The following is an 18,042-nucleotide window of genomic DNA, read 5'->3' on the forward strand; positions in this document are numbered from 1 at the left end:
AATGTGACCCCTGTGAAGTGTTCCAGTCTAGCTTCTCTTGGACTGCTAGTTCCTAAATGCAGCTGGCTTCACTCATTTTGGACAGTAAACCCCATCCTGTGCCTTCAGAATACTGACTGTAGGTGAATGTTCTCCCCCTCCTTATCTCCTGTCCTTGGACAACTGCCTCAGTTCAAGGTTTATGCCTTTCAGTGAAGCACTTAAGCATGCACTTAGCTCTAATCAGTTCATTCCTGTCATTTCATTGGATAGGGATGGATTTAAGTGCCTACTTGTAGTCTGTGGCTTCCCAGGACCTCAACGGTTTCTTGGACAGTGGCTGGATAAGATAAAAGGAACCATCCACGACAGTCCTGCGCCTGGTTGAATGGTGTATTTTTGGATAATGATGAGCAACACTGTTCAAACCTTTCATGATACTTCAGAGTAGAGATGGACAGAGCCCTGGGCCCAGATGCTCACTGGGGGAGGAGGAAGGGTGCTCCCCAGAAACCTACATGTGACCTATAAGTAACGGGGAGAGGGAAAGATTTCCTCCCTTTCTCTCTTTGTGGCACCTCACTCTGCTGGGGTAGGACACCAGGGACACCAGCAGCACAGCAAGGAGTGGTACCTTTGTGCTGTGGTCATAAAATCTCACTTCTCCAGCACAGATCTGGTGGAGTCAGCTGTGCCCTATCCCTTCCAAATCCTTTACCACCATCACAGTCACCCACACAAATCTGTTCCCTGCTGTGCCTCCTCCCAGGATCAGCTCACCCTTAAAAGTCAAGAATATGTATGTTTAAGAACAGTTCAGGAAATGAAAAGAGAGAGGAAAAACATCATTCATGCTGTTTAAATTCTGACTGAAGTCTGAGCACTTTGTCCATACTGGGATTATGATCTAATAAATAACTGATCACAAGAATAAGAGAAAATAGGCCATATTCATCTGAATGGTAGAAATCGTCTTTGAAAGTGGTGCCAAAATGAAACAGGACGTGTCAAAGTGTGGCCAGTTACAGACTCCAGTTTTTCATATGAGTTGCAAAACAGATGAGTTTAGAAGTTGTACCTGTTCTGAGAGGAGAGGTTGTTGGGTAGGTAACATGTAGAAATCTATCTCCAGTTGAGACTTTTCACAGAGTTTTTGGCTGGCATTTGGAAGTATCCTTGGAAGCCTTACAATCATCTCATTTTGCTTGAATCGGCGTGCATTATCTTTTGTATCTATGGCAATGAAAAAGCTGTTTGGCTTAGGACTAGCTGCCACTGGCTTCCCTAGTATTAGGAAAGCCAAGTTAATAAATGACCTTGACTAGATGTCAAACCTCACATTTGCCCCCTCTGTGCCTCTATTCCGCAGGGGATTAAAGCCAGCCAGTTTCCAGCCCAGGAACCTGCCAGGGAGAGGATGGTCTACTGCATCCACCAGACCTTGGCAGAGCTGTAACCAGCTTTATTAAAAGATTTGTTTTGAACATATGATACAGGATACTCTCAGTTATATCAGGTAAAAATATAACATTAGTGTCTGGCTCTGTTCCCATCTTCCTGTGCTGCTGCAGCAAAAAATGGTGTTAGAAAATTGTGCTCACTGATAGTGTGGAGAAGTCTTTCTGCAAAGAAGTCACCTGGCTTGGGCAGCCCTGTATCCCTACTCTGCTCCCTGTGCTGCCAGCACAGCAGAGCACCCTTGGGAGTGGAGTTGCCCCAAAAGTGTGGGCTGCCAGTGTGGTTCTGGTAGGTCTGAGTGGCTTTGCTCCGTGGAGGAGCCCTGTGACTGTGCTATCTTGTGCTGGCAGCCACGGATAAGCTGTGGTTGTGTTCCTGTGCCGCCCTGATTATAAGAAGTGTGACTGTCAGGGATGTCAGGGCAAAACTGGGCTCCTTTGTTGACACAGGGCTTTTAAGTTGCCTCTGTAACAACAGGCAAGTGAAACTGGGGAGGAGGGATGCAAGTCGGTCACTTTGGGAATCCATCTTTCTGACTATGGATGGTGTCCGTTGTAGTGCTGCTTTGGAAAGCTATGTTGAGCAGACTCCTGACTCTTTAAAGATCCAGTGGACTTTGAGACAAAAAAACCTCCACATCATATGTCATTCTGGGAACGTACTTGCTGTGAATGAATACAAAGACCTATTCATCACTCCTAGTGCTCACATAACTGACAGATTAAATCACTCTCTGGCTGTGAAGATGACAGTGGCCCAATAGCTAAGGCTGTCTAACAGTTTCCATTAGAAGGCCTCATTTCTGATTGTTTATAATTTTGCCAGGCTTCAACTGCTTGAGCTGAAATTTCCCTTGCCATATGTCACCACAAACTGAATTTTTGTGTGTGGAAGGGCCTAAATGAATATTCATGGCATTTCCAAGCTCATGTATCAGTGAAAAAGTCACTTAAACACAAATTTTCAGAGAATAACTGTACCTTTGTCCTTTCTTGAGAGAGCAGGAAAAGCATCTGGAGTTAGATGGCTTGTGGTTGGGTATGGGGTTGGGTATGTATGACTGCTTATAGCTCTCCTTAGTTTACCCTTTATCTTCTCCACTGTTGTCCATTCGTTGTACTCCTGACCAACATTCCCTGTCAGATGGTATCAGGACCAGGTTTTCAGATCTCCATGCTGGTCTGAGCACCAGTCTGAAGTTGCTAACTCGAGATGAGTGAGTTTGGCAGCTTTTAGGAAGACTTTCCTCTGGTCCACTGAAATCATTTCTCCCTCTGCAAAATCAAGAGGTGCTTGTGTTGGGAAGCTGTTTGGTAACCAGCAACGAGTGGCATTGGTGCAGGTCAGGAGTGGCATGGGGTTTAGCGGACGCAGTAATTTTGAGGATGATGTGCTGTTTCTGGGAGTAGTATCCACAGAAGGCAGCTCAGCTGCACACTGGAGGAAATGTCCTGTCTGATCTGCAGCCTGCATAACCCTCTCCCTTTTCCTACGGATATTTTGATTAGAGGGAGCTTTAAAAGGAAAAGACCTCCAACTGCCACAGGAGTCTGAGAAGGCTTGCGTTAAACTCCCTAGAGGAGTTTTCCCTTAACCATCGCGCAAGCCATAAAATTTCCAGATCTCAGTAAAAACTGTGTGCATGTGCTGTTTTCCCAAACTGGGTATCAACGTGAATTGTAGCAGCTACTGGCTAGGAACAATCTAGAGACAGACTTTACAAGCACCCAGGATGTTCTCATTTAACTAGTCATGCTAGAGGGCCTTCAGATGATTTAGAGCTTGCTTAGACATACCTAAATCACCATTAAACTAGCTAGCTTGGGTTCAGTGAGTAACATTATTCCAGGAACACAGTGTTCAGAATGCCCTGCAAAATATATCTGTTTACTGTACTCAGCTTTTATAGTGGGTTTTGCAGTTGTGCTGTGTTCTGCAATGGTATTGGTGTGATGTTTGCAGTTCCCGATCAGGCTAATTTAAAGCTAGTTGGGTATGTCAATGCTGTGCTGCAGTTTTAATAAGGACTGTGGTAGAGACACATCTGCAGTCAGAAATGGTCATAATTCTGCACTGCCAACATGGTGTAATACTCTGCAGAAATCCTCAAGCCAGACCTTAGGAAATTAACCTGGATCCTATAAACATTTTAGTGGGAGGAAGCAAAAATATTTGTGTGACCTGCCAGGACTTTTCATCTCAGAGGTAGGACTTCATATGGGGGAAATAGTCTTTTCCCTTGTTGATAATAAAAGCCCTTTATTTTTTTGCTACAGTGGAAAGATCTTGCATTAGATAGATCACACCGAACAGCATTCAGTGAACTGCAGATGTCCTTAAGTTTCCATTGTAAACTTGATTTTATTCCGATTTCTCTCTCTGCCAAAATTAGCCCTATACACCTACAACTTCACAGGCATAATCTTATTCTGAGACAGATTTTTTGGAAGAGTTGAAGGAAACTGGTCAAGGTGTTTAAGAGATATGATGGATAAAAATGAGATCATCTGCTTGGAGATTTTCCTAAAGACTTTTTGGCTTGTCATATCCTGAAAATTCATTTGCCTAGATTCAAAAAAATATTTAAAATCTGTTGGTCTTGGCTAGAAATGGTGTCTTTGAGTAATTTTAGGCTGTCTGGTGACAGAATTATTTGGTTACTGAAAGTGGTTTCTGCCTCGGTGTATGTATATGTGTTATGTGTTCTTTGGAGATCTTTACTTCCCTAGTCAGTGCCAACATGTTCATAAATTTATGATGGCATATGTAAGGTTTCTAAACAACTCTGCATGTATCTTAAACATATGCATTCCTTCTCCTGGACCAGTCCTATACACATGTGCTGCTGTCTAAAATCCTCACCCGTGTGTTTCCTGACTCCCACTCCAATCCACACTGAGGCTGATAGCACGGTTTTACAGTCACTTCTGCAAAGTCCCTGAAAATATCTCCCCAAGGGACCGGCATTCAAATGTCATTCTACTCATCTCAATTCTCTTTCCTGGATCAAAAAATCATACCTGTCATGATTTGTGCCAATATGTCAGTCTCCAATGGCTGTGAGCCACAGATGATGACACTTAAGTCAATATTTTTTTGTGTGACTTATTTCTGTTTTATGACAAAATAAGTTCTGAGGCGTAATGTTGCTCTTCTTAAAGAGGATTTATTTCAAAATATGTGCTTTCGCTTTCTCAAAATTATGTAATTTCTAAAGGTGGTTCTTGAAGTGTGACCAAAACCAGAGGTAAACAGAACCATTAGACAATTTTGAAAGCCTCCCATTAGATAAGAAGCATGTGACATCTAGAAACAGTATAGTTGTGCTACACCACTGCATTCATGTTGTTCTCTGGGATCACTATGGCATCCATATATATATCCTTTTATCCGTAATAATACTTTCTCCATATTATTCCATCAGCATCTGTTCTTTGCCACTATTTTAGACAATCTTTTGGGCTAGATGGACTTTTGCTTTAACTAACCGTGGATGTTCTTACACTATATTCCCAGCATCAACAAAAATAGTTTACTATGTGCTGAAAACAGGGCTAGGAATTGACTTTGTCATTTTAAAACTCTAAATATTCTTTTTTTTTTCTTTTTTTTTTTTTTTCTTTTTGAAGAAGCAGCCTTGATATCTTTGTGCTTTGGAGCTAGGACTTGAATCCTAAGTGAAACATTATCTGGAAGTCAGGGATAAGCTTTACCCCTCCATTTCTGGGTCAAACTGTTCGCTTCTAGCTCTTGGCAATCACACTTTGAATGTGCTCTGTAGAAACTTGGTAGGGCTTTGTACTTCACCTCTGTGGCAGTGGGTGTACTCTGACAGGACTGAGCAGGAGATTCCTGGTTGCAGACTGCTCTGGCACGCAGCACAGGAACTCAGTGCAGGAGGTCTGTCCTCCCTGGCAGTCCTCCGGGACAGAAGAACTGACTGAAGTTACACTTTTTAGCTGAAGACTATTAACCTTCTTTCTTTTCAAATGTCACTTCTTTAGGCAAAACCCAACCAACCAATGAAACAAACAAAAAATGGTTCTTGAAATTTTTTCTCGTGTTTTCTGGACTTCTGTCCATTTTTGTTGATATCCTCTGGCCTCCTGACAGCTAGTTCACATCTTTCTTGGAGTGCAGCATACAGAACAGAACACCGTGTTCTCGGTGAGTCTTGAACAGTGGGGATTAGACCACAAGGACTTTTTCAGTTGTTAAGACTCTTTGGACATCCCAGTGCAATGTCCGTGTTTTATGTAAAAACACGGCTTTGCTGTTCATGTTCAGCTTGTGTTCCACCATATTCCATACATTTGTTCTCTTGTGAATTGTTAACTGGATAGATGAGTATTTCTACTTAGGCATGACAAAACACCCATTTTAGATGACTTCTCTAAATGTATCAAATCATTTAAAAACCTGATTCTGTCATCCATAATATCTGCAGTCCTTCCTTGCTCCACCTGCAAGTTTAATAATCATACTTCTATTAAACTTCTCCACACATCCATCTTCTATGCCTTCAACGAAAACATCAGATAAAACTTGAGATGGGACTAAGCCCCACAGAATACCTTGCAAAACACATGTATTTTGATAGGTTTTGATTAAATTTTGTTGTGGATACAATCACCGTACCAGACTTCATCTCCTGCCCCTTCCTGCAGAAGTTTAATTTTGAACACAGTTCACTAGCCTGTTTATGAGGAAATAGTGCTAAAGGCCTTGCAAAAAATAAAATAAAATAAAATAAATAAATCAAAGCTATATGACACCTATGACCATTACTTCACCCTTCCTTTAAGACTCCTAGAATGAAGTTGATTAAGCCCAGACAATACGAAAACATCTAATTTAACTGGTTGCTTTCTGAGCAGGTTTCTCATATTTCAGGCTGAAATTTTACCACTTCATTCCTGGCACTCATTGCACTGTCTGCTTGCTGTTGACCTTTTCAGTAAAAAGGGAAATAAAATACATTAAACTCTTTGTCTTCCTTAAAATCCTCTGCTGATAGCATCCCCTGTCTTTGAGCTGTGGTCAAAACTAACTTTCCTTTTTTTCTTACAACCTTACTCGTGAAATTTCTATTTTGATATGTTTTGCTAGTTGCATCTTTTGTGCTTTGTCTTTACTGCCTGTGGAGACATGTACACACACACCTGTGAATGGTGTATTGTGCTGGGTTCTCAAACAGCCGACCTAGTTTCCACTTTACAGATTTATCTCCCTCATGCTTGCGGTCAATTAAAATGTTACGAATTGGCTGACTTGCACTGAATTTCATTACTTTCCTCCAAACTAGTAGAGCGTGCACTTGGTTTCTTATTAGCATTTCTTGAAGGAACTGACAGCTCTCCGTAATTTGTTTTTCCCCTAGATTTTCCTTGTATGAGACCTCCCTTACACACACTCTGAGTTTATTGATATCTGCCTTCTTGAAATCTAGTGTTGTCAGTCACTGAGTTGGATTAAGTGGCACAAATTGACACTGTGTTCACTGCAGTGCTGATTTCTTTTAAAAGATGTCATATTTGGCAGTATACCTTGAGTTGTATGTTACACTGCCCCCTACCTAGCTGCAAAACTGCTGCTCTGCTGCGGAAGGTAGCGACAATTTTAATACATATTGGCTCTTAAGATTTAGTATGCAGTTCAAAATTTAGCATGAAGAACAGGAAGAAAAACGTAACTTAAATGTTCTGTACAGCATTAATAACTGCCCTTGTAATAAATCTCACTCAACACAGAGTTATCTGTGCTGATGAAACATTTACAACACAAATTCCTGGTGATGATATATAATGCAGACCAAGATATGCAATGATCCTCACTCTAATTTGTTGACTTAAAAACTTAGAACATTATGCGACTGTTTCATGGTGCGGTGGGCAGACAGTGACACTGTCATGGGGGAGACAAAGAGGAAAGCAGTGAACTTTATCTTAAGTGGAAGTAACTGATAGACCACATTGGAACTATGCCTTGAAACAACACAAGTTTTTACTAGCATCAAATGCAAAACCAGTAAGATTTCAGGTTCTACTAATACCCCATAACCTCCTTCAGTGTTGGTTGAAACCTCGATGGACCCTCTCATGGTCAGCTAGTGATGGTCAAGAAGTCAGGCCAGGCCCGGTGCTCACATTAGAAAGCCTTCTTGTTAAATATATATTTTTTAACTGACAATATTACAATGCGAGTTGCTTTACTGTCACCTCAAGTAGATTTGATTCCCTAAACAATGAAAATGAATTACCAGTAACCAGTCCTGGCTATGATCAATTTTTATGACAGTTGCGAAGTAATAAAAATGTGATGAGCATCATCCTGGCAGCGTGCTGTTGGAAGGCAGAGGAGCAGGCCTTGCCTGTAGTCAGGGTAGCGGTTGCTATTATGGTGAAATCCACCTTCGAATCACTCCAAGTTAGGTGCTGTAGAGAACCAATGTGCGGTGTTGATACGCTATCTAGTGGCTGTATTGGTGATGACATGATTCCGGGATTAGTGTTCTTGTGAATTGCTAGTATATATATGTATTATTCTGTGGTTCTATAGATAGATAGATCGATCGATCGATCCATAGGATGCCTTGGGTTGAAAGTGACCTTAAAGATCACCCAGTTCCAACCCCTCTGCCATGGGCAGGGATGCCACCCACTAGATCAGGTTGCCCAAAGCCCCATCCAGCCTGGCCTTGAACACCTCCAGGGATGGGGCATCCACAGCTTCTCTGGGCAGCCTGTGCCAGTGCCTCACCACCCTCTGAGAAAAGAATTTCCTCCTAACCTCTAATCTAAATCCTCTCTTTTAGTTTAAAACCATTCCTCCTTGTCCTGTCATTGTCTGCCTGAGCAAAAAGTTGCTCTCCATCTTTTTTATAAGCACTACATATTGAAAGGCCGCAATGAGGTCACCCCGGAGCCTTCTCTTCCCAGGCTGAACAGCCCCAGCTCCCTCAGCCTTTCTTCCTAGGAGAGGTGCTCCAGCCCCTTGATCAACTAATGACCCTCCTCTGGACCCTCTCTAGCACCCACGCCTTTCTTGTACTGGAGGCCCCAGAGCTGGATGCAGCACTCCGAGTGGGGCCTCACAAGGGCAGAGCAGAGGGGGACCTTCCCTGCCTTCAACCTGCTGCCCACTCCTCTGTTGGTGCAGCCCAGGATGCAGTTGTCTTTCTGGGCTGCAACCGCACTGCTGGCTCATGTCAAGCCTTTCATCCACTAGAACTCCCAACAGCCCTTCTCTGCAGGGCTGCTCTGCTCTCACTGAGTTCTCCACCCAGTCTGTGCTCATGTCTGGGTTTAGATGAGATCAGGATTTGTAAATCTGTAACCACTTTGTAATGAATCCAAGACTTTCTGAGGCTGTGGATGACTAACCAAAAGAAGGTACTAAAGTTTGTATGAATTTGCAAACAAAACCGTTGCTGTAGGCATTTTTGTCTTTAATATTCTGACAGGTACTGGATAAGCAGTTAAGATTTTTCTCCTTTGTATTCAAGCCGTGGTTTCTAGGCGGACTAACAACCAACAGCTCAGCTTATGAGTGGTTCAAGAACCAGTTTAAGTATTCTCTTTACCTGCCAGATTAGGCAGTATTTTGTAAGGTCAAAGCAGACAATCTAGATACTTAATCTAAACTACAAATATAGTATGCAGTAATGCAAAGCCAGATGTGTTCTCCAGTGGGGAAAACTAATTCTAGTTCCCTGAGATCGCAGACTAGGAAGAGGTGAAGATTATGCACAGGCTTCTCCTGGTTTTCTGTTTCTGACAGGGACATTGTTGACCTCCAGCAAATCATACACCCCTCTTGCTTTATTATCTGTTACCGAGATGTGAAGGGGAGATAGTACTGCTCTTTAAAAGCTTAATCAGCTTTCTAGTTGGTGAGCACTTCTGTTGTAAAGGCCTTACTTTCTATATCGTATATATATACACATATGAAAGGGAATATACTACCTGTATATATGACTTATACAAGTATATTTCAGGTAATGCACAAGCTACAACAACTAGCACACAAATTCTTTTTATTTTTTTAAGAACTCTGACTCACCATCTGCCTCAGCAATTTTGCACTTTTCTACTTACTAACTGAGAAATCTCCCTAGACAGCTGTTAAACCATTTATCTTCAAGTGCACTTAATTAAAATATGTGTATTTGTTTTAGGAGGCTGAGTAAAGACATCGTGTTGCAGGTTTCAGCTTGGATAGCATCTTTAGAACTGTTCCGTCTTTCTAGGAAAGCAGGAATATTGTTCTTTCTTCAGACATCATGAAGAAAAGTGCTAATTTTGTTCTCTATTTTTGGTAAGTAATTTTTCAATTTAATATATGCTTCTGACACCTTAAAAATAAATTTGTTTAGTAAAAAATGTTGTTCACATTACCTACATTTATCATAATTATTTCTGATATAAAGCTTCCATTGTGTATGTAATTTGCCACATAAGATTGCTGTTAATAAATGTGAAATATGTATATAAATTACATTATTAATGTAAGTATGTGCCACACAGGCAGTTGCTGTACTAAGCTTAAGGATTTATAGCTCCATCTAAGACCACTGTACTTGATAAGGAAACAGTGATTTTTAAGAGCAGAAGCTTATGATACAAGCATGTAAGAGTTGCTAGGTCTACAAGTAACCTCCTTTAAGTGCCCAAATACGATAATCTTCATCTCCTCTTGTCCCCCCTCCCTTCCTACCTATAAACATGTTCTGTACTTCCTTCAAATTCAACATTCACTCCAAATTAATTGTCCTGTAAAAAAAAGAACTTTGCTTTTGGTATGACTGCTGGCAACAGAGATGGGCTTAAAAATACATCAGAAAATTAAGGAAAATTCCTCAGTAGGACTTCCCACCTTGCATGTCCAGCTCCTAAGTGCTAGAACCCCAAATTATTTTTATTGCTTGCACAACCAGCACAACCCTGGCTACAAATGCATCCAAATAAGTGGTAATTGTAAGAAAGAAAAGTGCAACACTCATTCATTCGTTGCTCAAACATTTAAACAAAGGAAGTAATTTCTTTTACAAATGTGTTTCTCTTGTATAAGAATAATTTTGTACAGAAAATAGCTCTTTATACATTTTAGAGAAATGCTAACATTTAGATTCTCTATTCAGGGATAGTGATTGAATGCAATTTAAGATTTCTGTTATGCTTTACAGTTACCAAATACCAACAAAGCAGCAATACACCACTTGTTTAATATCTTTCAACTGCTTGACTTACCAATTATTGACTCAAGACAATGAAAACATTCCTAGAACCATGTTTGTTGACAAACATTCAAGTATCTTGAAACTGTTAGTTATGAAATAACTCCTGAAATTAACACCATAATTTAAGCATCAAGGAAAATGAACTTAAACCTCAACAAGGCAGCATTACTTGCTCACAGATTATCCTGCTGGCTAATACTGTAAGAATCAAATTGAACTGAAACTTTTATATTAAATTGGTTTACTGTTAACATGACCTTCAAAACGAGATAGCAGAAGCTACTCAAGTATATGTTATGCAGCATTAATACAACATTATAAATGTAATAAAATGCTTTCACTTTTGTAAGAAGAGACCAGGGAAGGTAGAGAAAAATTTAGTAAAATGCAATATAAAAAGTAAATTTGTGGAGGATGAGAATAAATTGAAAATCATGTATACGTATTTATATATAACATTTGAGAGTATACTAGGATATACATATATTTAATAATGCTCAATTTCTTGCAACATAGTGTTAAAAGTCCATATGGTGTCACGGGGACCTCCAAAACAAACCAGTTTCACACACTTTTCCTCTACAATTACTGTTTCAAGCACCTGTACTTGTATGCAAGTTTCCTTTGAAATTAGTGGGATGGTAAGGAAATTTCTCCTTGATATACAGTCATCTCCTTGACACATTATCTTTTCTTGCTTTCTAGGTATTTTCTAATTTTAAAATGTAAGCAAAAATAATTTTAAGATGTAAGCAAACAAGTACTATATAACTCAATCAAAGATTGGAATTTGAGAATACTGTTGATGCTTCCATGCTGCAAGATTCAACCATTCAGTCAAACACAGCTATCAGTCTGCATTAGCCAGCCTCTTAACGGGTACAATTTTCAAGGAAATTCCGCTGCAACTGGTACACCTCTCCTCACTAACACTGTGGCACAAAGATCGACAGGAGTAATAAATCACATTATACCAGGTCACATTTCCATTTAGCTAGGAGAAACAAGCCCCCTGCAAAACCTTATTCCAGTGATTTTGCAAATTCTGCATAGTCAATGTATCCATCATTGTTCTTATCATCATCTCGCAAGACATCATCTATTAGACTAATTAGCTCTTCTTCTTTCATTGCCTGGGTATGCTCACCACCTTCCTACAAAAAAAAAAAAAAAAGAAACAAGTTTAGCGGTGTTTCCCATCTAGTGGCACGTGACAGATTACTGACAACTAATTTTTGTTAAGCAGTTCATATTTGACGTTTAATGTGGTTCTAAGATTTATATAATCATTTATTCCAATATATGGAACTTTTACCAGATGCAAGCTATTAAGTCCAAGTTCTCTGTACGTCAAAATAAGTGCTTTGTATCCGTTATATCCAGTTTATATTCTTAGCCAAGAGATCTAAAAGCTAAATAGCACAATGTACGATAGACTAACCTAGCAGATGTGTTCTTAATTTGAATCTTTATGTCACACAGACATATAGTTTCTGTACTGTATAGAAACATCATCCTTTGTGTCAGAACGTGTAACAGTGAGAAATGAAAAGAAACATGTTCAGTACAGTGGTGTAGCTTAAAGGTAGTAAAAGGTCAGTATGTGATACTGCGTTAGCGTTGTCTTCCCAAGGATCGTACCTGCATCTGTCCTTAAATATTTGTAGCTGGGAAGAGAATGTGTTTAGAAAGGTGAAGAAAACAAAGGCAGACCATGACTGGTTCTTCTAAGCCGAATTTGTGCAAGGTGTCTCTTACACTTTGCTTATCCACGGCAGTAATAGTTTGGGCTTGAAAACAGCAGGCTTAGAACCTGCAGCAGCATCGTGTCACGTGCTACTTCTATAACTTCACATCAGCTTAACTCCATTGTGGACGATTTCCCTTTTTCCTCTCCCCATCCCTGGCTATCAAAGTATCCCCTTTGTCAAATCATCTCCACTCTTCACTCACAGTAAAGTTTAAACGACAGTGGAGTCTTCTTGAAAACTGTGATGTGACATGAAAAACCTATGATAAAGTTAGTATGTTTATAAATCAAGCCAAAGGGATAATAGTCTTGTTTTCACAAGAACTGTTCTACTGTAACTGCACTGAAGGTGTGTTGTGACTATGCTACTTAAAGCTGGTTTAAGAAAGTCAGAACTGTTTGCAAATGCACAAGCCATTACAATATACCACCTACCTCTTTGTGGACATGTGATATAGCGGTAGCAAGCTCTAGCCCATCTAACAAATTATTGCCATCATAATCATGCATTTTGAAGTAATGAAGCTGCAACTCTTGCGGAGACATCTCAGATTCTGGTTTTTCAATAACACCTTCCAAATGTTCCATGATGTGGCTAAGAAAAAAAAAAAACAACAAGCGACATACCAGTTAGTTAATATTTAATTCTATGTTGACATCAAATTTAGTCTTTGATCAAGCAGTCAAGTGCACAGGAAGCACTGTATCTCTAAAAGCACCCTAGACAACCAGGACAACTGACAGTTTTACACTAAAATGAGGAAGGCACAAAGGTTGGTTGTTACAGGTGTTGCAGTGGCCCCTAGCGTCTTAGGTAGCTATTCCTCTTTCTTCTGGCCTACTGAACTGATTACAAAAACAAGCCAAGCAGCCCTCAGAGTCTCCTTTGGGCTGTTTTCCAAAGCAAAGGGTCTGGAGGAAGAGCATTTATACTCACACATGAACTAGGGAACTGCATTTGCTGCTACCTCTCTTTGGTGCGTGAAGAAGCAAGGAAGAAGAAAACCATTCCCTGCCCGCTTAAAGCACTGTTTTGTCTAAAGTACATTGATCTAGGCGAGCAGGGTTCCTGTAAGAAATCACTTATAGCGTGAGTTGTGCTGAAGGCTCCGGAGACCTTTCCGGGTCTGGCACCTGCTGTCAAGTTCTCCAGCAGCTGCCTCCTGCCTGCCCCCAGCTCTTCACGCGGCACCCCGAGCCGGGCGGCTGCCCTCGCCTTTAACCCGCCTGGCGCCGCAGGAGGCAAGCAGACGGCTAAGAAGCACCGTCGGCGTTTTCGGGACACGTACTCCTTATCTTGCACCAGGTTCTTATCGAGGCGGATGTTCGCGTGCTGGCCCTCCCCGCCGCGCTCCTCAGCCAGGGCGCCGAGGAGGGAGGCGGCCAGGCAGCAGCACAGGAGAGCCGCTCCAACACCCCTCGGGGCCATGGCGATCTCCTGCGGAGAGGAAAACAGAGCGCGGAGAGACGGGCGACGCCCGGCCGTTAAACCGCCGCCCGCAGCCGTTAAACCGCCGCCGCGGGATGGCGGCCCTGGCCCCCAGGTGGAGCCGGGCCCTGCGCTCCCCTCCGCCCACGGCGCATGCGCGCGCCCCGCCCCGCCCCTCGGCGCCCCGCCCGCCGGCTGCACCTTGCGGCGGGGCGCGGCCGCGTCACGGCGCCGGCAGGGCCGCGTGCAGCGCTCGCCGGCGGCCAGGTGCGGCGGGAAGGGGCGGGGCCTCGACGCCGCGGGGGCTCCGCTCGGTGGGCGTGGCTTCCCGGCCGGTGGGCGTGGCTTCCCGACGGGCGGGCGGTGCCTCTCGGCCAATGGGCGTGGCTTCCCAGCCGGTGGGCGGGGCCTCCCGGCCGGTGGGCGTGGCTTCCCGGCCGGTGGGCGGGGCCTCCCGGCCGGTGGGCGCGTCCCGGCGGCGCCCCGCGGTCCGGCGGCGGCGGGGCGCTAAGATGGCGGCGCTGTGGCACGTGAAGCTGTCAGGGGAGCTGGAGCGGTGCCGGGCGGAGCGGCACTGGGCGCAGCTCCGGCTGCTGGTGCGGCACCAGCTGCTGCCCCCCGCCAGGGCGCCCCGCAAGGCGGCGGCGGGCGCCGAGGAAGCCGGTAAGGGGGCGGGGGGAGCGGCAGCGGGGCGCTGACCTGCCCCGGGAGCCGGGGGGAGCCCCGGGGTGCTGGTCCGGCCGCGGGGGGGGGGGCTCCGCGGTGCCTCCCCCCGGCGGTCCCGAGGGCAGCGCCCGTTGGCCAGGTGCCCGGGGAGCGGCGGTTCGGGGGCTCGGTCCCTCCTTGTGCCTGCGCCTCTCGCCTCCGGCAGAGGGGCCGGCGAGCGCCTGGGTGCTCCCCGGTGCCGCGGACGAGTGGCCGTGGCTGGGGGTGGGCACGCGCAGGGCCCGCTGTGTTGTGCCGCTTCCCCGTTTCGCGGTGCCGGCGCGCGGTAGGTGCGTGCCGGCCGTCGGGCGGGCGGAGCTCCGCTCCCGCGCCGGTGTGCGCTGGCGCTCGGGCCGCAGCACGCGCGCTGTGCCTCGCGCGGGGGGGGCGAGCGGGCGGCGGCTGCCCCACGGGCTGCGAGTGCGGGGAGGACGCTGCCCTGCGCCCCCGTTCCGCAGCTTCGGGCTCTGGAACACGAAGTCTGTGTGACACACAGTGCTCGTTTGGTTTTTTGTTTGACTTACAAAGACGTTCTTACCCTATTTGACTCAGCCAGCTGTTTGAGATACTCCTTCTATGAATGAATGAGCTGCTGAACTAGACCCATCAAGCGGGAGCTCCAGCTACGCCGCCAGATGAGATGTTTTTAGCAAGTGATGCATCTTAAAGTTCATAGAAAATAATTTCTTCTAAGTAAAATATTAAGCTTCTGATGCAGTTACTGTTCTGTAGTGAAGATCATGGCTTATGCCTAGTCTGAAGCAAGTTTTCATGCTTGTACATTCACAAATTTTAAGCATGGACTTAAATGCTTGCTAAGACTGGTCTTACAGTTTTTCATCACAAAACTCACTTTTAAATTAATTGCTACATTAGTGACAACACAAGAGTGAGCTGTGCTGTCAAAATGAAAGATCTGATCAGGGAAAAATAGTTTAATTAAAAGGAAACATCACTTTACTTTTCATAGGTAACAACGTTTCCAATACCCCAAGTTAACACTACTTCCTCTTTTCCTCCACTAGTTCCTCTCACCCCTCAGAGTTACTATTTATGTGTCTTGCAGATGATGAGTTTTCTCTTAATCCTATTTAAATGTTAGTGTAATGCTATTTAAAAAAAGTAGTGCTGATAATAGCATTCGAAAATGCTAAGTGATGTTTCTCGTTGGTTGGTGTATGCTTTCAGAGGACTATGGGAGTATGCTGCTTGCCGAAGCTCTGCTGGAAGAATGCTTACAGGAAAACTTTGCCAAACTGAAGGACTCCATTCCCCTGACAGAGAAGAATGAGCCCAAACTGAGTGAAGCTAAGCAGTATCTGACCAATGTCTTAAGCAGAGGAAAGCTGCGGGTAAGTGGGCTCTGTCACTGTAACTGCTGATAACGTAATGCTTTTTTCATGTGATTGTTAGCCTGATATGAGGTGTTGACATTGCCTTATCATGTCCCCCTATTTACAGTGCTGTAGTTATAGGTATTACTAATGTCCTTGTAATTCAGTGCCCCTCTGCAGTGTCTTCTGTTGGGAGATTGCTTTTTCATATCCGAACAGGTTAGGTATTACAAATATATCCTTCTTTTTGATTACAAAGACTTGGGCTGAGTATGTAGGAGCTCTCTGCAGCCGTGGTGCAGGGCCTTCTAATGGTGCTGCTGGGTTTGCCCAGCTGAGGGACCTCCTGCTGCTCCAGGGCTGAAGGAATTGCGTGCACCTGGTCAGCTCCAGGACAGAGGTAAAATGTGCTTCACGCTGCTGCTGGGCCGTTGAGGTCGTAGTGCAAGTCCAAGGTTACAGCCTTGCATTGCTTTCGGTCCCTGCCAGAGAAGTTACGCCAACTTAGCCTCAGTTTTGTTTCATGTTCTGAGTGTGTGGTTCATAGCTGCCCATTAGCAGAGAGCTTTAGGAGAGTTTCAAGACACTGCCTCAGTGGCTACTGGTGACCTTGAACAGCAGGACTTTAATAAGGCTATGAATTACAAGTCTGAAGTTCTAGGCTTGTACTGCTCCTGGTTCTGAAACTTGCAGCGTAATGAGCTTGCGAGTGGATGTTATACTTTGATCATGTTACTTGCAACAGAGCCCATGTTCAGCTCTTATTTTTCTGTGGGGCAGTTCCTTGTTTGTATCTTCTCAAAAGTCAGTGTATTTAAATAAAAAGATAGGGTAGGAAGGAGGATTCATCCAGCCCTTTTTCTTTATAGTTTAGCCCCAGTAACAGCCAAAACCACTGTTCTTGTTTGGTTTTTTGTTTGTTTGTTTCCAGGTCTAGGTGTTAGGTTTGGCTTCATGAATTGCAATTACTGTTTCTTTGTAGTGGTGATTTGGCTACTCATGTTGGTTACTTACAGGCTACTCTTGAACCTGTGTAGACTGCATGTGTTTAAAAACTGGGGGTGAAGGATTAGGAACCTCTCCTGCTTTTTGAAACATTAGAAAGGGTCCAAATGTTTGTTTCTTACTGAGAGTGTTTTTTTTTTCTTTTGCACACATTTGTATAGACATTTTCAATACTCCTTAAGGACCAAACAAATCCTAGAAATGGCAGGCATGCTTTCTGCCTCTACTTTTGCCTGAACTTTTTTTTTGAGAACTTAAGAAAACTTGGGAACTTTCCTGCTTTTTTTGATTAAATGTACAGAGGAGAGGGGACCAGTAACTGAATGACTGAAAAATATTTTCTATACAGTTTAAAAGCAGGGGATTTCCTTGGTGTGTATGTCTAGTTATGATAGTGACAGGCTTTAGTGTTATCCATGGCTGGTGAATCAATAGAATAGGTCAGTGGCAAGGGAAGAGGTGACTTGTAAGCTGTGTGTTTCCAGACTGAGCTCCAAAGTAATTCCTTGACCTTTGTGGCTTGCTGCTCTCATAAGCATAGTGCTAAGATCTCTAGACGCTTAAATCCTTACTTCTCCAAATTGTGTAGTTGGCAAGGTTAAGAACAAAACATTTTGAATCTCCTTAATTTGTGCTAAAGTATCTCATTTGTGCTCATTGGTATTTTACCATGTAAATGCTCTTTTCCCCTCATTTCTGTTTCAGCCTAAGTATATGATAGAAGCTATGCTGATCCTAGGGAAGCTTCATTACGTAGAGGGATCCTACAGAGATGCCATCAGCATGTATGCAAAAGCAGGAATCGATGACATCTCAACAAAAGATGAACCCCTGTACATGCTGCGTTTGGTGACTGAAGCCTTCGTTATTAAAGGTAAAGGACCACATACATATATTTGAAGTGTGCTGTGTAGGTAGAAAGTTGAAGGTATTTCTCCAAGTGGCTTGATATGATCAGATTGGCAGTGTTGTTGACTTTAGAAAGTCCTACTGGGTATGGTCTGTACAGTTTAAAATTGAAGGCGTCATGCAGTCTTGGTCCATGATTTTTAAACTTGGCTGACTTGTAAAAGAAAGGTTGATGCTGGAAGTCGTGTGCTAACTGTTGGCTGTAAGTCAGCAACGCACCTGTGCCTGTGTATAC

The 18,042-nt window shown here is 43.6% G+C and overlaps 2 protein-coding genes and 1 long non-coding RNA gene across 19 annotated transcripts in view; 2 read left to right on the forward strand and 1 right to left on the reverse strand.

The window, feature by feature from the left end:
- Positions 1-11,452, forward strand: part of LOC308193488 — an 85,522-nt gene extending 74,070 nt beyond the window's left edge. For all 14 annotated transcript variants that reach the window (XR_013949669.1, XR_013949670.1, XR_013949671.1 and 11 more), the window contains 2 exons: positions 1,349-1,495; positions 9,614-11,452. This is a non-coding gene — a long non-coding RNA (uncharacterized lncRNA). The remainder of the gene's footprint in view (positions 1-1,348; positions 1,496-9,613) is intronic.
- On the reverse strand, positions 10,442-14,047 carry MCFD2 (multiple coagulation factor deficiency 2, ER cargo receptor complex subunit). The gene is made up of 3 exons (XM_080588283.1): positions 13,715-14,047; positions 12,861-13,020; positions 10,442-11,829 (listed from the first exon to the last, which is right to left on the reverse strand). Exons 1-3 carry the CDS (start codon positions 13,852-13,854, stop codon positions 11,698-11,700), a joined length of 432 nt encoding a protein of 143 aa, XP_080444409.1. The 5' UTR covers positions 13,855-14,047; the 3' UTR covers positions 10,442-11,697.
- The window catches only part of TTC7A (tetratricopeptide repeat domain 7A), a gene marked incomplete at its 5' end in the record, with an annotated part of 172,914 nt that continues 168,821 nt past the window's right edge, over positions 13,950-18,042 (forward strand). Inside the window, 3 exons of one of the 4 annotated variants that reach the window (XM_080588231.1) lie at positions 13,950-14,121; positions 15,748-15,911; positions 17,604-17,772. In XM_080588231.1, coding sequence (XP_080444357.1) covers positions 13,950-14,121; positions 15,748-15,911; positions 17,604-17,772 — 505 coding nt within the window. Of the gene's footprint in view, positions 14,122-14,287; positions 14,518-15,747; positions 15,912-17,603; positions 17,773-18,042 lie in introns of those variants that run through there. The other 3 variants (XM_080588230.1, XM_080588232.1, XM_080588229.1) reach the window with 3 other exon arrangements.

Source organism: Anser brachyrhynchus (assembly GCF_964034855.1).
Source record: "Anser brachyrhynchus genome assembly, chromosome: 3".
Classification (NCBI taxonomy): Eukaryota; Metazoa; Chordata; class Aves; order Anseriformes; family Anatidae; genus Anser; species Anser brachyrhynchus.

Bases quoted from the DNA above. Each gene is read 5' to 3' on its own strand.
- MCFD2 (XM_080588283.1), bottom strand. From the start codon at position 13,854: ATGGCCCCGAGGGGTGTTGGAGCGGCTCTCCTGTGCTGCTGCCTGGCC. The intron at 13,021-13,714 runs GTACGTGTCCCG...TTTTTTTCTTAG, and splicing joins AACCTGGTGCAAGATAAGGA to CCACATCATGGAACATTTGG. The intron at 11,830-12,860 runs GTAGGTGGTATA...TTTTTTTTGTAG, and splicing joins TATCACATGTCCACAAAGAG to GAAGGTGGTGAGCATACCCA.